The 27,597-nt window shown below is 39.6% G+C and overlaps 1 protein-coding gene across 1 annotated transcript in view; it reads right to left on the bottom strand.

Moving 5' to 3' along the window:
- Positions 1-27,597, bottom strand: part of POLA1 (DNA polymerase alpha 1, catalytic subunit) — a 207,578-nt gene that overhangs the window by 126,261 nt on the left and 53,720 nt on the right. Inside the window, exons 27-29 of the mRNA XM_082335968.1 lie at positions 5,392-5,424; positions 3,673-3,765; positions 951-1,156 (exon numbers count right to left, since the gene is read on the bottom strand). Of these exons, the coding sequence (XP_082192094.1) occupies positions 951-1,156; positions 3,673-3,765; positions 5,392-5,424 (332 nt within the window). The remainder of the gene's footprint in view (positions 1-950; positions 1,157-3,672; positions 3,766-5,391; positions 5,425-27,597) is intronic.

Here is a 27,597-nt window from a genome sequence, read left to right as displayed (position 1 = left end):
AGTAAGCAAAGTCTTGCCTATTTCTGTAAAATGTGGTTGGAAGATCTGCCAGCTGCAGAAGAGTTAGTCACTAAAGAACACTCTCAAACATTTGTATAGCTTTAATTACTAATACATTCCTAACTTGGAAAAATTTGCTTCTATTATGATGCATCTTTTCTTAGAAAATGCAAGTCTTAAGAACAGTAAGCAAGTGTGTGGTGTATTTTTACAGATGTAAAAAAGTATTCATTTTTGGATGCATTTGGACCACAATTTATTTAAGTTAAGTTTTCAAGAGGCAGTATGCAATATAAGTTGAGTCAGCCCCCAGATGACCACCTCTCCACCCACTCCAATTTTCTTTCTACAGAGCTAAATGTATTATTTCTATTGAATTTAACTACGAAAATGCCCTGTGCAATGACAATTAATAAATCATCAATCCAGTATCCATCATAATGAAGCATCAGAAGAGTCTCATTTGAAAAATGGAAGAGAAACAGCCTTGGGGGAAGGGATCATCTCAGGCTGCACACCCAGGGCACTTCCAGCTTTATTAGAGGATGCTGAAAGAGCTGACCACCAGCTTCTTTAACCATCGGGGGGGGGGAATCTGATCTAAAACTGGTAACTCCAAATGCTGATAGCACCTGCCATTTTCACAAGATTTCAGCTGTCGTTTATTAAATGGCATATACAAAATTGCGACAACTCAAATGCACAGCTTCCACAGAAGATGCAAAAACAGACAGTGAAATTAGAGACATTTGAACTTGCACAAGTATAATCCGTTACCAATGCCAAAATGTAATGTTTACCATCTCCTACAAAAATCAGTTAAGGTGCTCTAACACTGATGATAGTCACCAATCTGCACTGTTCAGGAAACAGCCATGCGATACCAAACGTTTATGAAGCATGTACTGTTTAAAAGAGAGCAAAGAGGACAATGCCACAAAGAAACTCACTTTCCGGTCTCTTTTGCAAGATCACACCAGTCTCTTCGGACTATATCCAATCCTTTCAGTTCTTGTTTAGTCACATATTTCCCATCTCCTGTTGGTTCCACAGTCAGAGCAGCATATTTCTTCTTCTTTAACAGTAGCAAGGACTTAAAGACTCCATCAATATCGATTTCCAACAATTTATAGAGCTTGTTCACTTCATTTTTGATCTGTGAATGCACCAACATTAAAACCAAACGCAACACCTTAATAACTATGGACAAATTTAACTTCCATCTTGAAGTGTATCATTCTTTAGTTTTAAAACAAGTAACATTATACACTGTGTGTTTGCATACACATTTTAAAGACTCGTCAGATTATCATTAACCGTGAAATTAAGTACACAGTAGTAACTATGAGTTACTATTAAAATTAAAGTTCACCCATTGGCTTCTTCAGGATTTACGGCTTGGTATATTTAACTCCCTAACTTAATAATCTGGGTCTACCCTTACAGTTTTATATCCCTTGTATATTTATAAATTAGGAAGGACATCATGAGGCAAAACCATTTTGCCAAAAGATTCATAATTTGTTTGTTAAAGCAAAACCATGAAATAATTCCTCTGAACATTTTTCTGCTATTTTTAAAAGTCTTTTCAATTTTTTTTTTTACATCATACTAATCAAGTGCTTAAAAACCAGCAATAGTGCAGTATTGAATGTACTGGCAAATCTGATTCACAAGGATGCACAGAAAATGAGACACATATGAAATTCTGCTGAGTAATGACTAAAAGGGGCATGGATATAAATAATGGGGGGAAAAGGGTGGGAGTGAACACAACCAGAAACCTGTGAGACAAGGCATTAGAAGGGAAAATTCAGAAAGAAGATGAGAGAATTTTCTCCAATAGGAAAACAAAATTAATCTCTCAGAGGAATACTTTATCGCTGGAGACAACCTATAAATTCACTCTTTACATCAGAACAGGGGTACATACGCTAAGTGCTCTCACAGCAATTGTTTGCATTAAACCCATGTACCTTCCATACAGCCTACATTAAAGCAAAAATATCATGAATGCAGTGTAAATATCCCTCATCTCTGAATATGAAATTTTGGAAAAGAAATTATTATGCAATAGAACAGTGACATTTCTTAGAGCGCTCCTCTCAACAGATACAATTCTCTGTCCTGAAAACTGTTTGTATGAATTGTGCAAAATGAGGAAAACCTATGTGATAGAAGAGTTTGCAAAAAGTCACTAGCACTTTCTTGAGGCATAAACAAACAAACAAGTGAAACTAGAACCACAAGGACCATTTTTTTATGTCACATAGAGAATATTGAGAGCCACAACTTTCACAATCGTGATGCTACGTTTGAGTGTATGCTTCTTTACAGACATAAGTTTATTCACCTTTAAAAATCAAGTACATAATATGAAAACATTAATCAAAACACGTGTGTCGGGTTCCCCCCTGCCCCCTTAAACCAACTGATATAGGATACAGAAGTACATGGGATAAAAAAGCCTAAGATTTGACTCTTAAAAAGAATCGTTAAGCAGGTTCACAAGTTCAAAAACCTACCTATTCTCTCAGTAAGCCTGAAGCAAAGTATTTAACCTATGATGATGATGCTGTCAGACTTTATAAAAATTATTATTATTTAACTGTTCCTCTATAATGTTTAGCCACCAAATGGGAGTACAGGGACAAAAACCAAACCAGAATGAAGCCACACATACACACACGGCTAGAGTAAGATAAAACTTTCTTATATACTACTGGATATAAACTTGAAATTATATATAGTCTTGAATGGGGGGAGTGTGGGGGGGTGGAGATTTCTTTCTTCTGTGCCATCAGCCCTCCTGCTACTCGGTTATGATATCAAGATATTATTCCTTTTTCCATGCTGCTGAGATGAATCTACTTCTCAAAGTACCAACTTAGCATGAAGGCAGAAGTATTCTAAAAAAGCCCCAGAATCACTCTTGCCTTAAAGTTACATGACTTTTGTTTAATACTGTATTGAAAAATCCCTTTATGTTTTCTTTGGTTTTTTAGAGCTTCCATAGCACTCATTTTCATCACAATTTCTTCCATCTTTCAAAAATAACTTCTCTCACATCTTTTCTTTAAAATGTTCTGAAACATTTCACACTTCTCTTCCACAATTTCAGAAAGCCACAAAACTTCCACATCGTCAATTGCCAACTGCTAATCAAACAGATCTCTTCTGTATCTAGTATACCTTGGAAATTAATATTTTAATTTACCACTGGGAATCTGATGGCACATAGAGTATAATACATACTACATAACTAAACACAACTAAAGTGACAGACATCTCTCATGTCAAAACAAAAATCATTAAAATCAAAATTGTGTTCACATTGTAATTGGAACTAATATGGAGGAATTGTACCATACATTTTGGCTTACCAAGTATTCAGATAGTCTCCCGGTAACTCAGGATTGGTAAAAAAGCTCATTGTACAATGAAATGTTTTGGTTTAATTTAATCACTTTTAAAAACACACAGAGTAGCTACACCTGAAGATAGGGCACTCTGAGCTTTTACTGCTCCATAGCTTCCATACATGGTCAAGTTGTTCTTCCTCATGGCCTATTCTCTGTTTATGCCGTGGAATTCTCTCTTAATACTATCTGCTTCACTCAGTGTTACAACACAGACATGTAGGAAAGCTTTAAAAAGAAAAAAATCCCTTACCTTGTTCCCCAGCTTGAAGACCTCATCCAAATTGGTGCTATTAGTGTTTATCATAATGGAATCTGTGTCTCCATAAATCACTTCAAGGTTCATCTAAATGAAACAAATTGCTTTGAAAAACAAAACAGAACCACTATCTTTTTAAAGCCCCACCTCATTTTCAAGACTCGAAAAGATCATTGTCCATATATTATCCCTTAAATACTAAAAAGCAAAAAATGTAAAGTAAGTTTTTACTGAGAAGCCTGTACATTTCATTAAGATATATTTGAATTTAAAGAGAATGAAACTTAAACCACTGATGTGTTTAAAAAAAAAAAAAAAAAACAAACCCTGTTCAGTTGTGTACATAATGTAAGTAGTTAAAATTTTACTAAATGAATGCTAGAAAAATAAGTCAGTGAACAAGTCTAATCTTGAGAAACAGCAGGAACTCTAATTAGAAATAACTTCGGACTGCTAGGACACAAGGAGATCAGTTAGACTCAAAGACTGCTGGACAAATTCAGGCTACACAGACAAGACATTTAGCCAATGTGCTTGAAAAATAATACTACAGTCAGGTATCCTATCCCATTTGGAGCCATCACAATACTACTGCAAAAAAGTCATTCTGGATTTAAAAAAAAAAAAAAAAACAAAACAAACAAACAAACCCAAGCAAAATCCAAGAAACTTAGCTATACTATTTCAAACAAATGTAGTGAAAGTATTGGCTAGTGGACGCAGTAACTGAGAACATCACAGTACTGTCCAGATTAGGGTGCTCTTACACTTTTTCAGATTATGCACGTGGCTTCATATTTCCATCTTCCCACTCCCATCTTTTTTCTTCTGCTGAAATCTAATTATCTGTGTTAGTCCTCCCCTGGGCAGCAGATCTTTTAGGGAACAAGGATTTCCTTTTAGATTAGGATCTAGCTACTATGACCCACAAGTTTTGTATCCCCAGGTTGAACTACTGAACAATTACACCTGGAGATGAACATAAACACCTACTTGATTCCTTCTCTCTGACTGACACTCTGCCCCTCGTATCATCTGTCATTCTGACCCTTGTAACAATTCAAATATCCTACTTGGAAAAGATTGTGTTCAAACACCAGCCAGACTGCCATAATACTCTGGGATAACGGAGCAAACTCTGGAGAAATTGAAGGACATAAAAAAGCCTGAGGTGCCTATGAAAGGCATAGCAAGGAAAAAGGTGAAAATAAAAATTGTCAACACCAGAAAACGTCACCAAAAAAAAATGGGAAGATGCATCCAATTATATAATATTAACTTGGAAAAAAAATGAAACCCTGATGTCTTCAGTGGTGGAAAATCAATGCAGCTGTAAAAACTGCAGCATGGCTATGTCCATGTTAAACTCCATATAGTCAAAAAAACACTGTGTGACAGAGTTTAAAGGATGCCAAAAAATAAACCGTAATAAAATACTGGAACACATGGTGTAACAGGTCTATGAGTAAACTCTAATTAGCACTGTTGCTAATTTGCTTGAAACAGTCGCACATAGGCTTCAAGCAGGGGCCAGATCATATCTGTAGTAGGAAAAGAAAAAAGCTATAATCCATTAGGAAGGATTACATTTGTAAACCAGGCATCCTAAGAAGTCATTTCAGGTCTGTTTGGGTTACAGTTCTCTTAGAATAAAAAAATTTCACCAGGTGTGCTCTTTAAGGGTTGTTGTTTAATGAAAATGCTCAGCATTACCTTTTGCACCATCTCCTTGGTATGCATCAAAATCTGAAATAAAAAAAATAATCAAAGATTAGCGTATGATATAATTACAAGCTAACACACGCAAACATATCCATTAGGTTGCTAACTCCAAATGCTCTCACCTTTCAAAACAAAGCAAACCACCTCTCTCCTGGCAACACACAGTCACCTCAATACTCCTATTACATGAGTAAATTCTCATCTGACCTTGTATTAATGCTATTATTAACTCCCCTAAAACAAGATTAAAACAAATCTCAAAATTGCATGTGCACACACACATTCTACCTTAGGAAAAAAAGAACACTGAATCAAATGCTCAAATAAAACCTAATCAGGAAGTGCCAGAATTAAGCCTCTTTCCGTAATTTAGGTCAGTTGTCTCCTTCATATCCATCATCTTATCTCTTGATGTCATTGAGTGTTTTAAAAAAAAAAATCCTGTCTTATGCAGTACAGCTTGGATGGTGCTCACTTAACAAGAACCTAGTCAAAGGTTGATTACCCTTGTAATGATCTCAAAATGGGTCATCAAAAAAGCAAACTCCTTAGGGAAACCAGACCTGGGTAAAGGAGCTGGGATAGAGATAGGATACAGATGTTGATTCAGTGGGCAAATCCATGAGTAACCAGGTTTGTTCCTCAGCCAAGAGTGCATCCCACGTTCCCTGAATGCTCTAAATAGCAATTCTCTGAACCTTATAAATAGCTATAGAGACTTCACACAAGTAGGCTACTGCTTCCATCTCTAATACTGGTCAGCGTAGCGGAGAAGGGTGGAAGAGCGTATCATCTGAAGCCACAGATACAGCTGTAGCGCAGAACAGACACGGTAAACCTAGCTTGATGAACAGAAACGTGTAGCTGCTGCAGCAGCAAGGGCCTGGTGAAGTTTGCACAGCTGCATGAGAACCAACATCTGGTCCGTTCCTTCAGTCACCTGGCCGTGTTTCCACTGTACTCCCCATTTCCTTTCTCGCCAGCATCCTGGTGCTCTGGCACACAGCTCGATTCCACCTGGTGAGTCCCAGTTCCCTGGTTTCAGTCTTTTCCATCCCCACTCAGCATAAGCCTCTGCTCTTTTTCAGCTAGTCCTGCTACTCATATACATTTAGACTTATTTTTCTTAAAGAGTATTACTTTGAACCACTTGTTACAGCAATGATAGATCAGAGTCTATTAGGTGAATCCGAACAATTTTGGTACTCTAGCTTTAAAGATAGTCAGGCAACAACTCTATTTTAACAGGTTATATTAAATTTAGTAACCTGGTCTAAGTTTTATTATTTTTCATACATTAAATTGCAATACTCCTTGGCCATATTTGCCAAATAGGCAGAATTATGACTTGTAGTCAAGAAGTCTGTGACAGGGAGCTGAGCAGTAGAAATCAGCAGGGATGGGGAAAGAAAAAGGACAAACAGCAAAGAGCTGGCCATGCGCAGTGGCAATTAGACCATCTTCAGGGAAATCTCATGACTTTCAGAAGGCCGAGTAGCCTAAAATGAGTCCAAGAGTCTTGACTATCACGATATTGACTATTGCTATTGCAGCAAGCAATTCTGAAAGGTGAAATGTCCACCTCTACCTAACAGTACATGAACAGGATGACAACACTGTTATTCATTTAACATTAACAGCAAGTTTCTTTAATATTTCTGAACCTTTAGACAATCAGTGATGAATACTAGAGTACGATGCTCCACTATGCTTTTTCAGTTTGTTTTAAATTATGCACCAAAAGCTATATTCCCCTGGGCTTCTTAGTTTTGCAGTATTTGACTTTGCAAACGTAATATTCTGTTTCAACATAGTTTCTGTTCAGACACATTTTCTAGCCACTTTCATCTTCAAAGAAGAAATGGCTGCACCTAAGGATGGACTCGCTCTCCCGAAGTACAAAGACGTGAACTGAGCAAACATAATATACCATTCCCTTCAAGGCACTTAAGGAAAGGTTAGGTTCCAAACCACGATACAACTTTGACACAGCTGACTCACAACGAATGTCCTTATCAGGGTTATTCCCCAAACACATACGGATACCTATGGATTTACACTCTGGGTCAAGTTCCAAACATCCAGTTGGTTTAAAGACCATCCACTGATGCTGCAAAGTAGGTACTCAGACAACATGATGCCTGAACTCTGCTGAAGTCCCAAACTGCAAAAAGCTCAGCTGGACTCAATCTTCTACGTAGACGAAGAAGAACAGGAAAATGGTGAGTCTTAACTGCAGATTCACTCTAGGCTGTACGTGCTCAGGCACACCCTATTCCATTTTAATCACAAGCTTAAAAAAGATAGTGCACTCCTATTCATCTCCTAGTGAGTGATTCAGACGGCACCGCCCCACCACCTTTCCATGGAGTTTTGAAATTATTCTGAAGACACATATCACTTGTACATGACACCAAATTTCACATACGGTAATCAGAATTCCAGCTTATTCACCACCCTCCCCTTTCTCTTGCTTATTAGCTAACTCCTACAGAGAAAGGTTATACCTTTTCCTTAGTACTTCAAAAACAAAACAGGAGTCCCTGAAATAAAATTTAAAAAAATGGATAGAGAAATGAAGAGTTTACATGTAAAAGAAGGCCTACCATTTTTTCCCTTGACGATCTCTGGCATTTTCTACTTCATTCGCTGAAATAATGCTATCTATTAATAGAAAGAGAACCTTTTTTTTTTTTTTTTTTAAATAGGATTACCCCCTACTAAAAAAATTGTTTGGCTGTGCAAAGACCATTTCTCAATTGTCTCCAGGGACAGCAGTGGATGTAGGTAATAACAAGAGGGTCACAGACAAGTTAGCTTCATCTAGTGACTGGCATATGCTAGTGCTACCCATTCTGACAGGAGATCACTTGTAAGTGCCAACAGCTACAAAACAGAAGGTTATAAAGGCTTGCTAAATTCATTAATAAGGCAGTCGGTAGTTATCTGATTTCACAGCAACACCTGCATATTTATCTTCTCATTACCAATTGGATGATGGAATTTTTTTCAAGCACATTTCAAAAATCTGCCAACTTCAAGTGTAGAAAAAAAAATAAACTTTGTAGTTAATTTTTCCCTTAACAAAGTACAGCTGTTGAGAATAATTGTTCAAGATCTTACCCTGTAATGTCAACTGCAGCAGAACAAAGAGTATTTAATTAGCAAATCTATCCAGTAATTCAACACCTATTATATAAAATGCCTTCGTGATTTTATTCAGGATAATTTGCTAAGAGGGTTATTACTGACATTCAGATGAAATTTAAAATTCCTACGCAAGTCGAGTCATAATAGCAGTAATGATCCCCCCAATCAGGAGATACTGTGTCACACAAGGCTCTTTTGCAATGCAGCAGCCGATTTCCTGACTTCTTAATTCCTGGGCTCAGCTCAGTGAGAGCCCTTCATGCCAATATTTCAGTCAGCAATACATCCTTAATGGGACTCTATTAAAATACCTAGAATAAAAATGACTTTTTTTTTTTTTTTTGTTAAAAAGAATGACAGCACTGCTATCATATCAATCATTAGCAGTTTCTCAGAAATGCACAGCCAAGGAAGGGAGGTTTATAGTGAGGCTGGGAAGACAGAAGAAAGAAGGAAGAAAATAGGAAAATTGTTACTCGGTAGTTTCCTTTTGCAAATAATATTGCGCTGCTCATGAGAGCTGGACTGTCTCCTATTGCAAGCAATCCAAGTAGGAAGAATTAATTGCCTGGCAACCCATCTGTACAGCCGTGCCCCCTCCCCCCCAGCAAACATATACTTCTAAAAACCTGTGAACTTCTCAGCACAGTGAACATCTGTGAAATTCTATTTTAACTTTTTCTCTTGTAAAAGCAAGACTAGCAACACACATTCTCTCGCCCATGAACTGCGAGTCAATATAAACTGAAAGACTGTAATTGCAGACAATCAAACTGCAAAATTCCCTGTCCTAATTCTACTCCAACTCACTAGTTACTTAATTAAATGAGGACGTGATTTAAGAAAGGGAATGATTAAAAATAAATAAATATACAAAGAACAGCTTTACCATTATCCATTACATCAAGTATTTTTAAATATACCTTATTTAAAAACCACTAAAGAGTATCTTCCGACAAGAGGATGCTTATGTGAAAACAAGCTAAGATATCCAAGTTAAAAAACAATGGGATAGGGCACAAAACTAACATGCTGATGCAAAGATTTCTCCTGAAGACACACAAATTTTCTGTAGATTCCTGAGGCTGCAGATGTGAAGGAACAGAAAGGGAGACTTAAGACCAGACTGAAAAGACTGACCAGAATCATTACAAAAATATTGCATCAAAGATGCATACCAAAAAAAAAAGTCACCTATGCATTCACTTTGCACAAGGAGAAAAACTAAAACTCTTACAGCCTTGGCAAAAACTGTATTTTTGAAGACTACCTGTAGTTATCTAGTATAGACCTGGTATTTTTTTCCACCTCAGCTGTTTACTTATGCAATTATATAGTAAGAAAATAATTCTGTCATCAGCTTTAGTAATTCATATTAGCTAGTCCTTCCCATGATGGAGAGGAACAAATGGGCAGGAAGAACCGTGTTCCAGTATGTTAACACCACTCACTAACATGCATAAGTAGTACTTCCGAACCTTGGTATTTTTGCAAGCTATTCGTTAGCTTTGCTAATATTTTGTGATAAGTAGCCTCTAGCACTGATAAACCACAGCCACAGGATGCTGCAAAAAGATTTTATTAAGGAGGATTTTCAAAAAAGGTTTCTGTTGCTGGTCAAAAAGGCACATACGCCATAAGCAAAAGTGAAATAAAGATGGAAGCCTTGTTTGCCACGAGGAACGAAGCATCACAATACAGCCTTTTCATTAGACAATGGACTTGATTTAGAGAAGTTTGAGTGACCAGATTCAACTAGTTAATAAATATGTTTGTTTCAAAGAGCTTTTATTGAGTATTTGCTTTACTTAGACAATGCATTCAAAGTTTCACTTCCCAAAAAAGTATACTCTTAGGAAATGTTAACAGCATGAGAAATATACCCCACACTGACAAAATTTTCCCTTCTAGGTTTTTGTTTTTTTTTTTTCCAGAAACACTGAAATTAACTGTCCATACTCCACCCAAAGTTGTCAGACATTAATGCAACTTTGATAGATTCTGTGTATAAAACCAGAATCAGATGGTGCACCAAAAACAAAGGGAGAATGGTTCCAAGGGCTGAAGCAGTAGACACAAAGACTGAGTGATACATGTTTACATGCCAACAAAAAGTAGGATCTTCTGCCTCACAAACAACAGAAAACGCACAAAAAAGGCAGCAACAGAAACATGTTGAACACAACAAAAATCATCTGTACCTTTGTCACATTTTAACAAGGAATGCAAAGATAAAGGTAAAACACTGAAGATGATGATGTGAATCAAATTACAACTTGAAGACAATGTTCCCTTGGCGCCAGAAACAATTATATCTTTAAAATTCTGCAGTATTTCAAGTATTTGTGGTGAGTTTTGTTGAAGAGAACAGAAAAACCAGAATTAATTCCTTACTAAGTTGTACAATTATTGGTTATTCTGCACAATATATTACAAACCATGCTATACTAAAGCAAATTTTGCCTATTTTGGAAAGGTTTATTTTGGTATTAGGAAGAAAGAAAAAACAATGAAACGTACTCCTACGGCTTTGGACAAAAGTTAAAAAAAAAAAAAACAAACAACACCCAAAAACTTCTGTGTTGGAAATTCATTTAAAATCTTGGAAATGGAGAAACCGAGTGCTCAACAATGAAGTTGAACACTTGAGTGCATGGAAGGTAACCGACCCAGTTCTGACCCCACTTCGTGCTGCCAGAAGCAATAAGAATATAATGTCCAGGTGGATAACTAGCTGTGAAAGACGTCCGTATGGCACGGGCATCTCCTAACCCTCCAGAGTCAGTAATGCTCCTTCCAGAGAAACCGAACACCGGAACCAGTGGCAGGTCCTAGAGAAGCACCAGGGCTCACAGCCCACCCAGGGAATTATTTTCTTTCTGACCAACTCATTCAAAACTGAAAACCTAAAACAAATGAAGGAGGAGGGAAATTTTTTTCCCTGTTGCACTCCATGAAAAAAACAAGATCCACAACACCTAAAACCCTTTGAGGAACATGGTACTCAAACTAATTTCAGCTCATTAACTCTTATGAGTATTTTTTTTATTTAAATCCATTAAATAAATCTATGCTTGATGAACATTTTGTACTTAACTATAAGACACAAAGGTAGCTTTGCTTAATAAGAAAACCTTTTGTGCATTTCAAGTACACCGCAACTACATCAAAAGCTAACCGTATCATAAACCACAAGTAAAAACACTTCTAATAAGCAAGAATATAACAAGCATCGTTTACTATTTCCTAATAAAACCAAAACATGCGTTAAGTTATTCAATATTTAAATGCATACAGACAAGTATATCCTCCTTAGAGAAAACAGCAGCATTTGTTTCAGTGAAATGAACAAACATTTAGACAGGAAAGCTTTATTTTGCTTTGTTTCCCAAATTGAACTGGTTTAATACATTCAGCAACAGAGAATCAGTCTTTCACTAGAAAAAAGGAGAAGAACAGTAAATAATTAAAATGAGTTACTTATAAACCCAGGCTTCCTGTTTGGTGAGACAAGTTAGAACCCAGTCAAGGTTTAAACCAGAGCACAGAGATTTTCCTCCGAATAACAGGAAACTCTGTTCCTGAGTAGGGAAGAATAACCATACCATCCTCCACATCAGGTTTAAGTTGAACTATAGTTTTAGAAATTATCCTTCAGATATAAAAGCGTGTCTCTCAATCTTGAGGTGACAGGAATGTAAGTACTGTCTCATCTCCCACATAAGTTACTCTCATAGCCATATAACTAGAAGTCCTAAAGAAATCAGGGAGTAGGTCTCAGAATCAATAGTGAAGACAGTTTTTCAAAAAGATCAAATATATCTGTAAACCAGAAAAAGAAATAAAGGTAGTAATCTAAAGACTGAAATATTTTTTTTATGCAGTGGATAAACTCAGTGCACTATCCAAGATGATGACAAATTCCTTGAGAATCAAATCTTCCCCACCCCCCCCTTTTTTTTTTTTTTTTTGAGTAAAAAGCAGAAAACAGGACTTACAACTCTGTAAGGCCCTCCTCCCTTATCTTCCAACCGTTACAGAAAAATTCATTACAAAAAGAAAGATGTGTTGTAAGAAAGGCTCTTTAAGGCAACAAGGGAGCATGGAGCTGGCAGGAAGTGAACCTGGATTACTTTTCTAAGATTCCCCTGGTCGGCATCTTTTAAGCAATAACCACAACTTGTGTGCTTGGAGAAAAGGGAGCGGCTGGGGGAAGACAATTAAGTGCTAAAGAAAAAAACAGATGCAGAAAACACTTGCTACCTGATGAGTATTCTTAAAAGAAAAAGGACTTCTACTGAAAAACACAACCTTTTTCTTGAAGAACCATAGGCATTTTGCAATAAGTGTACTGAACAAAGCAAGGCAACCTCTGTCTAGATACAGGGATATTCACTGAAAATGATCCTGAAATTTTATAGGAGATGAGAGGACATGCTAGTCTTGGTAATGAATAGATTGTGTGTGAATGTGTGTCCATCAAAAAATCTTTCTAAGTGGTTTGAACTGCTTTAAAACTAAACTGTTCTTTCATCATGACTAAGTGGTTGTCTATCAAAGCAACATCTATTCAAATTCAGAAAAGTATTTTAGCCTCTAATTACCCTCCAAAGAAAGTTCTCTTACCTAATTTCTTAAGTGTCATGCAAGATTTTCATAAAGCATATAATTTTGTTTCATTAAATTAGATATATTTAGACAACATGACAGTTGTTTTTATCAAGTTAAACAATACTCATTCATCCTCCACGGTTGCACAGGTGGTGTCGGCGGCAGGGTTTTGGTTTTTATGTTCATGGACCTCCCTTTGAGGACCAAGAATTGCTTGAACAAGGCAGGATTCATCTGACTACGTGGTGCAAAATGATACGTGCCAACAGGCTGCCCAACCTGGCAAGGAAAGCTTTAAACCAGGATTGACGAGGGCGGGACCGGGTTTCCATGAGGAAGTTTCAAATCAGGATGGGAGGCAAAGGGTGGGGCATGATGTGAACAGGAAGGACCTTGTAATCAACAACACGGGGCCAAAAGGGGCCCTCTTCAAGCAGATCTATGTAAATAAGGCAGTGCCTACGGGACAGCGTTACGGAGAAAGCTCTTGCACTTTTTCAGGGCATCAGCAGGACTGGGTGCCTCTCTGAAGGGCCTGTACACTAATGCACATGGCATGGGGAACAAAGTGGAGGAATTAGAAGTCTGCATGCAGTTACAGGGCTATGACTTCGCCGGGATCATGGAAACATGTTGATCACAGGAGGTTCCTGAGGGTAGATTAATAGAGGTGACGTCATGTTGGAAAAAGGGAAGCCAAAGCTCACCTGGAGTTGAATCCGGTGAGGGAGGCAAAGAGCAGTAGGAAGGGCTTGTGCAGGAGGACTAGGGGAAAATGTGGGCCTGCTGCTGAAAGGGACGGGGGATGTGCTGACAAAGGGCATGGAAAAGGCCAAGATACTCAATGTCTTCTTCACCTTAGTCTTTACTGCTAAGTCGAGCCTTCAGCTATCCCTGACCGCAGGAGACCAGAAGGAGAGCCTGAAACAAAGATGACTTGTCCTCGGTGAAGGAGGATCAGGTTAGGGAGCATTTAAACAAACTGGACAGATGCAGGTGCATGGCACCTGATGGGATGCACCCATGAGCGTAGAGGGAGCTGGCCAATGTCATTGGGAGGCCACACTTGATTATCTTGCAAAGGTCGTGTTGATCACAGGAGGTTCCTGAGGACCAGAAGAAAGCAAATGTCAAAGCTATCCTCAGGATGGGTGAGGAGGAGGAGATTCTAGGGAGCTAGAGGCTGGTCAGCCTCACCTCAAGCCCTGGGAAAAGGTGATGCAGCAACTACTTGTGAAAACAACTGTTCTCCAGACACAAAGCACAACAAGGTGCTTGGGAGGGTTTGGTGTGGATTTACAAAGGGGAGATCATGCTTAACCAAGCTGGTAGCCTTCTGTGAAGAGATGAGTGGCTTGGTGGACAAGCGGAGAGCAGTGGCTGTTGACTTAAGTATGGCTTTCAACACTGCCTCCCATAGCATCCTCAGAGACAAACTGATGAAGTACGGGCTAGGGAAGTGGACAGCGAGGCGGACTGAAAACCAGCTGCGCTGCTGGGCTCCAAGGGTTGTGACCAGCAGCACAAAGTCCAGGCGGAGGCCAGTCCCTAGTGGCGTACCCCTGGGGTCCACGCTGGGTCCAGTCCCACTTAGTGTCTGTGTTAGTGACTTGGATGATGGCGCAGAGCAAGTCTGCAGACAGTACGAAACCAGGAGGAGTGGCTGATATACCAGATGTGTGCTGCTGCTCAAAGGAGCCGTGACAGGCTGGAGATGTCTCATGGCCTACCGGAATCTCATCAAGTTCAAAAAAGGGAAGTAGCAAGTCCTGCACCAGGGCTGGAATAACCTCAGGCACCAGGAGATGTTGGTGGCTGACTGGCTGGAAAGCAGCTTTGGAGGGAAGGACCTGGTCATTCTGGTAGATGCTGAAATGACCACGAGCCAGCAACGTACCCTTGCGGCAAAGGCGGCCGTGGACACCCAGGGCTGCATGGGACAGAGCGGTGCCAGCAGATCTGAGGGAGGTGGTCCTTCCCCCGTATGCAGCCCTAGTGAGACACATGTGGAGTGGGGCGTACAGCTGAGCTCCCCCGTATGAGAAAGTCATGCACATACTGGAGCAAGTCCAGCATAAGACCAGAAACATAATTACAGGGCCTGGAGCATCTGTCATGTGAGGAGAGGCTGACAGAGCCGGGACTGCTTGGCCTGGAGAAGAGAAGGCTCGGGGGAGGGTCTTATCACTGTCTACATATATATCTGATAGGTGGGAGCAAAGATGACGGTGGCAGACTCTCCCTCATTGGTGCTCAGTGAAAGGACAAGAAGCAATGGGCATAAATTGAATACAAAAAAATCCCTCAAAATACAAAGTCTTGCATTGTTTAAATACGAGCAAAACCTTCTTTACTGTAAGGACTGCAGGTTGCCCAGAGAGGCTGTGGAGTCTCCATGCTTGGAGACATTCAGATCCCAGCTGGACATGGTCCTGACCAACCTGCTCTAGTTGAGCAGGGAGGATTGAACTAAACCATCTCGAGAGGTGCCTTCCAACCTCAGCCATTCTATGAGCTTATGATCCTCAAAGATCTGTCGTTACATATTCTTTACAGTTAAGAGTAAATAGCTCACATTGTGTTCTACAGGTACCATTTTAAGAATCAAGTCATGTAAAAACATGCTCACCCCTCAACTAAGGGAACTCACTACATGCAGTTTTGAGTCTCACATAAAGCCAAGTCTGACAGAAGACACGCTCTCCTGATGGATGGACAGGCACCCTGAGTGACTCAGTGCCACCTTTAAGTTAGGTCATCTCCCTAATCTGAAGAAAAGGATCATTCTGAAAGCCTCCAAAATAGTCTGCTCCAGATCTGATATGCTGTAAGCCTCTCTGATTAAGGAAGGAGAAGTTCCTGTACATTCACCTTCCTAACTATACTGGGACGTTCAGGTTTCCACCAACCTACTCAAATGCAAAAGATGAGAGATCAGGTGTATACAAATGCCTAAAGGGTTCATAACTGTACTTAAAAAACAAAGCATGTGGTGAAAGCAAGTCCTTTTAGGATTGTCCAAACACGGGGAAAAAAAGAAAAAAAAAAAAAAAGAGAATCTGCAGTAAGATGAATCTTGCTGCAAAGAGAAGTAACAGAGTAAGTTTTTCATCATGCAGGAGCATATACACAAAGTGCTAGACACCAGGAAAACTGTTGCTGCAAGTAGAGAAACCTTAATCTTTGACATTGTGCCACCTTTCCTGGTTACAATAGATAACTGAAAGAAATTCAACAAAGATTATTCCAGTTCCAAAGAACGATGAAACCCGAATGAAATGCGCCCTTGTAAAAACTGGAGATTTTTACCAAGGTACCTATGCAGGACTAAATAACTACCAGTGCTCAAGTCTCAGAAACTCACAACCACATTTGGTACTGATTGTAGTAAAAAAGTAGGAGCAGGGCAGGTACCGTCTCCCAGTATGTCCAAACACCAACCACTGTATTGATGTGGCTCCTACACAGTCTCTTCAGACTAGTCCCTGTGGCAGCTCTTAACTGCCTTCTTAGGTGGTATCAGGGAAAGAAAACAGTTTCAGCTCTACATGGGACACTTAACCTTCCCTGCTTCAGGCAGGACCTAGTGATTGCTCCAATGATGTGAAAAGATGACTAGGAACATGCATGGTTAATAGCATGAAGTCTCAGTCAGATTTCCTATTTGTTCAGTGTGACCTCTGTACAGAACTTGATGAACCTGGCTTGGATACAGATGGAAAGAGCTCCTGAGCATCTCACAGAGTCAGACACGGTCTTTTTAGATTATCTCTTCTTCAAAATGAGCTTCCTGAATTCTCTAGATGTGTCTGACAAAAAAAAAAAAAAAAAAAAAAAAGATGGAGCTCCTCAGGACATAAAAGACCCCCAAAATGAAAGTAAGCATTTACAAAGCATGTCAGAAATAAAAATCTACTGGCCTACCAGATGATTATAAGATGTATGGCTAATTTCTGCCATATACTTAGATCTCAATGTAGAAGTAAAAAAAAAAAAGTTTAAAAAAGCTCATTTAAGGTTTTTAGCTATTTTTAAACTAACTACAAAAGAAAATTACTAGTTAACAATCCTAAATTGCTTGTTAAATAGGGCTTGCAACTCTAAGTCAGAAATAGGAACTCTAGGGTGGGTTGGGGCAACTTCATCTTCCAGATTTTTCCTATAAGGACATATAGGAAAAAAGAGCCCCTGTCAATGGGAACTATTGCCTATCCACAGACATCCACAATAACTTACATATTATAGACACTTAAAGGAGCTAAGGATGGAACCGTATTTGATGTCATGGAGTTCCCATAGAGACAGAAACATGCTCCATGACACAATTTTGTGTATACTCCAACTGAGAAAAGCTGAACTTCATGCACAAGGGACCACCTTATTATCAGCCTTTCAGATCTCAGCAGCTAATGATCAACTGGTCAATTACCTGAAATTGCAGTCTAGGGCATTTTTAATACCATTTGTAGCCTGTCTCATAAGCGAGAACACTTGCACTGTTTTTAAAAACAGAACAAAGTTAGAGGCTTATCAAAGCATTCAATTTAATTTTTCAGAACTATGAACTCATGCAAAGAAATGACAGTTTCAGAAGTTACTTTTATGCATTAGTCTGTCGTTAAGCACTCCACGTGCAGCCCACCCATTTCAGTATTTAGAGTTTCAAAATTAATAGCAGTATGGCTTCATTAGTAATGAAGTTGTTAAGTTGTCATTGTATAATACCACAGGATATGGATTTGTTTGTTAATTGTAAAGAATATGGAAATAAGAAGACTAGGAAGACAAACAAATGTATTTAACTTTTCAATGTGATCCTCTAGGAATCCAATCCAAATACTGACTTTTAGCCACATATCAGATTAAAGTAGTGGAGTTTTGCCACTCATTCAATCCACATAATTCACCTAAAATAATATTGCTCGACAGGAATACATTTCTATTCTAATGATGGAAAAACCTTAATTACAAATGCAACTAAAGCATGCTACCTCCATAAATCCATTACTGCAAGAGAGGCATGCTGATTATTTTTTAAATCCTTAATTTGTCATTTAGACCTACTGTTATCTCATTTGTAAAGAATTCAAAACACATTTGCACAAAACTAGATTTCTAAAACATTACCAATGTTTATAAATCTCTCACTTATTTCCCTACATTTTGACAGGATTGATTTCATGCTACATACTTTAACTCAATCAATCTTTGACTTTGGAAATTTTCATTTAAATTCTTCATCCCACAAACTCTGTTAAAGAAAGAACATCACAACCTAAAGGTTTTGTTTAATCTAAAAACATAGCTAACAAGCTTTCCTACTTCTTATTACAGGAGTTTGAATCATGAATAAAAAAAACTCAGCTTTCACTCATATGCCAAGGAAGCCTTCTTTCAAAGCTCTCTCTTGCTCTTACTTTTCAGTTTAAATAGAAGGCACCAGCACTAATTTACATTATTGTCACATCAGTCATTCAATATCCTCATTAGAATTATATCTGAAATGAGACCTGCAGGGCCCTGAGAGAAGTTTTAGTGCCAACATAATAATCCAACCACAAGCACCGGTCAACAGTGGTTTGATTTCATCCACTGCTATTATAGATACAAATGTTGCTAAGCTTCTTTTTAATGCCTTTAGATTACCAGATTACCACAGGTGCCTAAAATAAGCAAACAAACCAATGAACCCCCAAAACAGAATGAAAGATAGGGATACATTATAAGAATAGAAATCACTGTAGGAATTTTCAGGTATTCTAAGATCTGGTTTGAACTAAAAAAAAAATGTATCAACAAAATCACAGAATTAGAGACTGGTGAGGTTGGAAGGGACCTCTGGAGGTCATCTGGTCCAACCTGCCAGCTCAAGCAGGATCACCTAGAGCCAACTGTCCAGGACCATGTCCAGACACCTTTGAGTATCTCCAAAGATGGAGACTCCACAACCTCTCTGATCTGTGCCAGGGCTTGGTCACCCTCACAGTAAAAAAGCATTTTCTGATGTTCACACAGAGATTCCTGTGTTTCAGTAAACAAACAAACAACCAAAAACAAAAAAGAAAAAAAATCTATCAGTCTTACCATTTAAATGACACAAACACCATGAAAAAAGCCTATAGACGTTCCCTTTAGAGAACAGAAGAATATCAAGTGCCCATAAAAAAAACCCTCAAGAATACTGTTTATTTATATGTTTATTAACCTAGACATTTATTTTGACCATATGTACACATAAGTATTTATAGGAAGATAAACACTTCAATTTTCAAAGTCAAGAACCAACCACAATCTGACCAAGATCAACAAAAAAGTTACCCTGAAATATTATCTGGAATGGACTTTATTACATTTTTCTCAAGCTTATGATCTTATGATACCGGCAGCTACAATCTGGGGGAAAAAAAAGGGGGGGGCGGGCTGAAGTGAACCTTGATAGTTCACCTACTAGCCCATCACCATACGGTTATTCAGATGAACTACGTTTAACTACATGTCTATAATGGATCAGATGTCCCATCCACCTGAACTACTATGATTTTTCTGTTTCAGTTCTCCCTTTTCAGGAGCAGTTGCTCTGCTAGAATCCATCACATAAAAAAACTGTCACAAAGCTGAAATATGGCAAATTCAAAGTATTTGAATATTTATTTGATTAAAGTATAGAAGATTATCCTTATTTGGTTAAAGTACAGAAGATTATCCAGTAGAAGAGAAAGGTAATTAACATCTAATTTCAAAGCTTTTCAAATGAGCCTCATCCCAACCACACTGTAAGAGTTCTACACTAAAGAAGTTTCTCATTTTCATTCAAAAAGGCACACCTGGCAGACCAACAGTAACCGTACGAAAGAAAACAGAAGACAAAGAGGCATTCAAATCAAGCAAAAAACACGTTCCCCACTCTCTTCCGCATGTGCTTGCAGTCATATCATGAACTAAGTAACATCTGACTAAATGAGGTACACTCACCCTAACAGAGATAGGTAATTTAACAGGTTAGATAGAGGAGAAAAGATATTTAAATTGCCTGGAAGCTGAGCAATAAAAACGACTTACAAAACCTGTAGCATACAGACTTCTGGAGTGACTTTTGAAAACGATTTGCTGACACTGCTGGTGGTTGAGTTTTCAAGTTTAAAAACAAAATCATCGTGCAGGTCTTTTTTTTTTTTTTTTTTTTTACAACGGCAGAACAAAATCTCCAGTCTGAGCTGGTCATTTACAATGGGCCTGTCTTCCACCAGGTTACAGAGTCAAGCCCCCAGCACTGCCACAACGCACATGCAGTTGGGACTTCTGCAAAAGATGTTGCCTACTTCGAGAGAACATCTGCTGTCTCTGGTATTAAACATTCTTATTTCCATACACTGCAAGCATCCTTTTCTCCTAAGGCTTTTCACTGTGCTGCAGAAGACACCAGAAGCAAAAGTAGGAAAACAAAATGACCAAAGACTTCTATGGGATCTTCAACAACACGACAAGTTTTCCAAGCATCTTGGTAATAAAAGGAAATGGTTCATATATTAAAAGAAAATACAAAAAGTTGTTACCAATACAGAAATTCTACATGATGAGAATAGTAAAGATACTGGCTAGTAATAAGTCTTCAAAAACTGGGTAGACTAAGATGGAGTGAAAGTCAGTTTGAGGCTCATGTCAGAGCCAAGCCTACTTAAAAAGCAATGATCCAGGAGAAGCATTAAAAACAGCAAACTCTTTGTCTTTCGAAGGATGATATTTCACAAAAACCACCTCTGATCTCAACAGCGAGCAATATTTGAGGGGCTTGTGAGGCAGACATTTTCCATACTAATGTCTCCCTACAGAAAAACTGGGGACAGCTATACCCAAGAAGCATAGATGTCCCATGAATCCAAGTCAGTAGTTCCCACTGAAGGCTTGGAAGGAGGAGGTTACGTTTAAAGATAAGCTGTCCCTCACCCCCCTCCGCCAAAATAACAGATGTATCTTGGAGCAGAAGCAGCTTCACAAAAATACTCCAATTGCTGCTCCTGCTGTGGAGACGGGAATTTATGATGGGCTACGGGAAGCACCCCACTGGCCTCAATTCTGAAACACCGATGAGGGCTGCATCGTAAAGAACTTGCACACTGTGAGGGACTGCCAAGCATACCATAAAACAAGAACACCAAATTACAATCTTAATCTTGCTTCCAAGACCTGTGTTTTCAGCCCTCAGCATAGATTTTCCCCCCAAAGAAAGCATTAGGTGTCAAAAGGTTCATAGTCTTGGCTCACTGATTGATTCCTAGTCTAACTGATTTGTAAGGCTAATTAAGACATGGCCAAACTGTGTCCATGTCTTACTTAACATTACTGTTCAAGCAAGTTTCACACAATCTGATTAAAATTGACGAAAAGTGTCTTACTTCAGTAATCACTTAGACAGAATGAATTTTACATTAGCAGGATCAAGCACACGTCAGGCCTCAGTGGAAATGAAAAGGGCTTATAGTAATAGGATTTATAAATCCACCACATTAAGTTAATGGCTAAATGATTTACATATAACTTTTCCCCCTCCTCCTCACCCTTCAACTCACACACAAAAAAAATCCTATATTTGGCACTTTTAACTATGAGTGCCAAGGCAAAAACAGCCATTCTTTTTAATTAGCTGAAAATTAAAAGCCACGAGTAATCCTTCATTAACTCTTTCATGTCAGAAATAATCAATTAGATTTTTAAAAAGCCAGAATGCTTGAAGACCCTAATGACCCATTTCAAACAAACACAACGAGCTATCTACACGCGCATAATGAAGCTTGAATGGTTTGAACCAATAAATATGCAACTGATAAAAGTGAGATCTTTATTCCTTATAAAATTGGCAGTAATGGAGTTCTTCATATGAATATTTTCAATTGCAGAGAAGACTCTAAAAGCCCTTGCTCTTTCTCAGCCAGCAATTCAATCCAACAGTTAGTAGCAGTTACTAATGGTGCTGGAATATAGATGGCTTGAAGCCAACCCTCCCTCTTTGCAAGTGCTGGAATGTCCTACACCATGTGGTAGACCAGGTGCTTTGTTTTGTTCTCTTGGCAGCTGAAGCCTTCATTTTCTGGAAATCTGAAAACAAAGTCATTCAGCTGAGCCCCTGCAGCAGCAGTCACTTGCATCGCTCCATTCACCGGATACAGGCGCGGAAGAATTTCGTCCGCAAGTCCTACCTGTCCCCCACCTCTCCCAAAAGCTAATACCAGTTCAGGTGGGAAGAGTGAAAGTTCAAGTTAAATGCACACCACCCTTATATTCAGCAAAATTAATTAAAAATTGTCAGATAACAAGGTCAACATTTCTCAATGATACAGTGCTTTGCATTTTCAGGTCACTGTACAGACATTAATAAATGAATCCAACACCAGGATTAAGGTTAACTGCCAACACCGTATGTTTAAAAATAACTTATCAAGCATCTACCCGTTGTCACCAGGCACAATTACATTATCACCACCTCACTTTCTTTTCATGGCACCAGGAGGCCAGCCAGCCAGTCGAGCAGCACCCCTCCCCTCCCCTCCTTTACAGCCCAGGTCAGGAACACAGTGCCCTTACGCATCCAGGGGTACCAAAAAGTTAGGGTTTATAGGCATCAGTCTGCTTCTCTTGGGAAATTACTGCAATTTATTCTTGTTCCAAACAAGGGCTGTGTTAGATGAAAGCGCCTCAGAAGGAAGCTGCTTGTTTTGCAGCCCCGGCCCAGTGGCCCAACAATAGCAGCAGCGGAGCCTGCCCCTGGTCCTCTCCTCTCCCCCAGCCGCCGGGGTATCGGGTTCACATTCTTTCCCCACAAACACTTGTCCGGTGTCACACAAAAGAGTGACCAACAAACCTGATACAGGGCCGTTAAATTCAGACAGCAAGGCACCACACAATGACCTTTAGAAGAACGATATTAACAGGTGGCTGGTGTCTAATACAAATAATTATATTACACTTTAGCAGCGTGGACCAAAGTGGAAACACATTGTCTTGTCATCAGCAATTGAATAAGCCAAAGTAATGTTACCAGAATGCCCTTTTAACACTTCTCTTTTTCCTTCCCAACTACAGAGAACACCTCCCATCGTGGATCACGGCCGATGAGCTCCCAATTCTATCACAAGGTATTTCAGTTAAAAATTTCACCAGGGTACCTGACATTTCCATCTCTAAGCAAAAAGAGCCCTGCCACCCTTTGGAGATCACACAGGGATCCTTCACAATTAAATTCAAGTGTTGCTTATTAATTTACCCTGTCTTTCCTCTCGGAAGCAGTCCGCTGAAAATACATCCCTACTTCAACTGAAAAGAAAGAAGCTGGTAACATAGGTGCTCCTCAGCAAAGTTCTTCAAAACCTGGAAGAGAAACTACGCTACAAGTGATCAAATTAATTGCCCCTGCTCGCTAATTAGTTTTCCAACATCAATCATCTCAAGTTAGCAACAGTTTTCATCAACCTTTAACCCTGAGACAAGCCACTGTTTTGACAGGACAGACAGCTGTGGCAAACGGCCGCAATGTTTTGGGACAGACAGCAATTTTTCAACCCAACTCCACCTCGCTGGGGCGCAGAGGGGACCCACGGCGCGCACCCCCTGGTCCTCGCGAGGCTCGCACAGCCCGGGTGCGTGCCACCGGCAAGGCAGCCTGCGCCGCGCCGGGCCAAGCGGCAGATCGGCTTCCTGTCAGCTGCGACGCGGCCGACACTTAAGCTGCTTAAAGGCTTCTCATTCTTCGCTTTAGAAAGGGGAGGGCAGGTTCAAGGACACTCCAGCCCGTCTAGTGCGTAGTAGGGAGAAAGCTAGGAAATCACACCTCAAAACAACAGGGTAAGAGGTAACGTACAGCTCAGATGATGGAAGTACTTGGAAAAACAACAAAGAACCCGCCTACAGGGAAATACATTGAAGAAAGACACTGTTTAATCTTCCATGCAGTGGCACAAGCCATCTCAGCCTTCTGCTCCTACAGCAACAAGCCACAAGTGTTGCATTCATTAGTTCATTAGGAGCCGCCAGCCAACGCCTCAGATGGGCTGGAAGAGCAACGCAGGGAAAGAATAAAAGGCGCACTGGTGCAAGGCGCGCTGCTGGGTACGGCTCAGCAACTGCAAAACACCACGCACAGCCCAAGCATCCAGACAGACGCAGAACATCCCTCCCTTCCTCCCTGCCAGGGGAAAAGCAGGTCCTTGCTCTCCAGGCAGAAAACGGCCCCTCGATTTGGTTTAGCCAGAAAGCAAACCGGAGTCTGGCCAGCCACTCTTGAAAGAAAAGCCCGTTTGGAGCGGCCAGGCAGGTGCTGCTGGCTGGCACCTGCATCACCCTGGAGTCCGTCAGCAGCCGGTCCTCCCCTCCTCACCTACTCTGCACCCCAAACACCTCACTTTAATTCAAACAGGTGTGAGAGTTTAATTTTATACAACAGCTTTGGGAACTTAATTCCAGGCTCCCACCTTGATCCATAAGCAACATGGTATTCAACTAGAGAGGCCAAAAAACAAGAGTGGCGGTGATGACAAACTTGGGAAGTGACTGGAAACACAAAATGTGGATGCTTTGGCAGTGAAGACATCTAACACTTTGGGGGGGGAGGGAAGGAGAAAGAGAGCTATTAAAACCAACAAGAATTTGTATGGAAGACAAGTTAGCAAGGAACAAAATCCAGTTGTACAATACGCCTCCAGTATCCTTATACATGTAAAAAAGTACATAAGACCTGCTCCGAAAGGCTTCCCTCCACGACAAAAAAAAAAAAAAAAAAAAAAAAAATCCCACCCCTATGGAGTCAGCGGCATCTTTTTCTCCTTTTTCTGCCCATTAAGGAGATATGCGAGGAAGTTTTGGCTCCCCTGTATCTATTATACGTGTTTTTTTCTGTGTCTCCAGCTCTTCATTTATTCCTTTACCTATTTATTCTTTTTCAATATTCTGAACACTGAAAACAACAGCAAAACCACAGAAGACCTACCCCAAAAAAAAAGTCAAACAAGCAGCATCCAGAACATCATATACTACCATGACATGGCTAAATTACCCTATAACAATATGTTTATACATATGAGTCAAAGCATCACCTCAAGAGTTAATGCTTGACATTAAGGTAAAAGAAAAAGATGGAAGTAGAAGGAGGAAAAAAATATAATTAGAACAACTTTGTTCTCGCTCTTGACTATGTGACACTTGGGGTAAGAGGGCCCTTGGTTTTCTTTTTTTCTGAACTGTGCTCAGGCATTAGGCCTCTCTCACACTTGAATAAGGAGGTGCAATCCACCCAGGCCACACTCGTTTTTTAGTAGCTTAAAAGAAGTACACTGGAACCTAAAGCATCTGAAAGACTACAATTAGTAGGAGCATAACTTGATCACACCTAGGCTCCATGAGGCCTCTCGCTCCATGTCTGTGTGGTCAGGCCCGCTATGGAGAAGCCAGGGTGGTCAGACTGAGCATGCAAAAATGAGATGGAGTCTCCTGGGCAAGTGGGCCCTACGTCACAGGCAGAACTGCCTGCACACATGCCATCTCCAGTCACCCACCTGCAGCAAAATTTCAAGGTGTGTGGACTCCAGGGCTTTGCAAAGAAACTGCAAGCATAGGGTTTGACATCAGCAAGCAAACATCTTTCATTCTTTATATACTGCCATTTTTTTGACATGAGACCACCAGCACAAGCTGCTGAAAGTGGAGGAAAGTCACAAGAAACTTACAATCACATTGTCAAGCATTTGTTCTCAGCCACATATATCATAGAGTTTTGATGCAAGAAGGGATTGGTTTACTTTTTTTTTTTAATAAAGTCAATTTGTACATGAAGATATTTTTAAAGGAAATGAGTTGTCCTCAGTGAAACTGAATCCAACTGGCATGTTGTTTTATCTAGCAAAAACAGTTACACACTGTGTCACACTAGGTACTGATAATGTAAACGGCAACACAGACCAAGGAAAGCGGAGTTCTGTCAGAGGTCAAAACTTCATTCATACGTTCAAGATCTTGCCATTTTCCTACTAGCTACTAGGCAACCAGTTTTTGATATGCACACAGATTGTCCACAAAAGCCACTGAAGCACACGTAGATCAATATGAAGTATTTTCTGTTCCACAGCTCTGCAAATTAAAATTGCACAAGTCCAATAGTTATAAAAGCTATTTTACATTAAGAAATATAGAATCGCACCTTGATGCTGTACTAATACCTATGCAAGTCACAAATTAACACCAAAGCCTGCCTATCAGTTCAGACACATGTGCTAGAAAGGTATCAAAACCTCAACATTCTTCCATGCAAGGAAAATAATAAGCAAATGCTCGTAAGAAGTACTTTTTAAGCAATCACTCAGAATTCTGATAGTAAATAATATTGCATGAAGAAAAGACCTTTGATTCACGTTTATTAATAGATTAGCAATAGGTATACTTACCACATCCCTCAGAAGACCCCGAGCTTTGTAGGGATATGAGCATTACCTTGAACTACAGACAAGAACAAACACCTGAAGAACACACCTTCTTCAACTCGTCCCCTTTCTCAGTAATAACAGAGTCTTAAAAAAGGAGAAGATTGTAACAAACTCCTTGAGACTCTCCTTTGGGGTTCAGGCACTCATATAATACTACTTTGCTACACATCAGGAAATGTCTCTGGCCAACCACAACACCCAGAAGACGGATCCTGCTACACCAGAGAGAGCTGTGCTCACGGCAGTGGGACAACATAGTCTTTAGTCGTGGCACAGCACTCAGCCACCAATGGCACAGGGTCCCTTCCTTGCAATTCACCCTTCTTCACAAGGGCATATCTGCTATCCAGAAAACCTTGGACCATCCCAATAGCAGAAGCTCTTGAGTCTCCAACATGCACCTCCAAAATATTCCCTAATTTGTACAAGAAAGCTTATCTGAACAAACTGCAGTCCAATGTATCTTCTGGTCACAACCTCCTATTTCACCTCAAAGCCTGAAAAATAGGCAACTTGCAGCAAGCATTAAAACAGTTAAAACCTACAGGATTCCTGAATGTTAAGATATTTCTGTTTACTCCATTAGGAATTTTTTTGTTTAGAAAATTTGTTTAATCCCTTCAAAAATTCATGACATGAGGTACTATCCAGAAACCAGAAAGTATATAAGCATACAAAATTTCTTAACACATTCAGAGGTGAAATTAATTATGGCACAGCTAATTTGATCCCTCCTAAGAGTGAGTATGGTCTGAGAAAAGAGACAAACTGATGATCAGAGTTGTAACTATATAACAAACAGTAAACATTTCAAGATTGAACTGACACAAGTGAAGCATCACTTTCTCCTTGCAATGCTCTACAGAGATATAGACTACAGGAAACGACTTCCTTAAAACAAACTAAAGATACCAGATTGTGCATACCTGGGAAGGAATTACAGGAATCCTCTTATAAACATTGAGTACAT

This window comes from Platalea leucorodia (genome assembly GCF_965183815.1).
Source record: "Platalea leucorodia genome assembly, chromosome: 2".
NCBI lineage: Eukaryota > Metazoa > Chordata > Aves > Pelecaniformes > Threskiornithidae > Platalea > Platalea leucorodia.
This window is presented reverse-complemented; position numbering and strand designations above follow the sequence as displayed.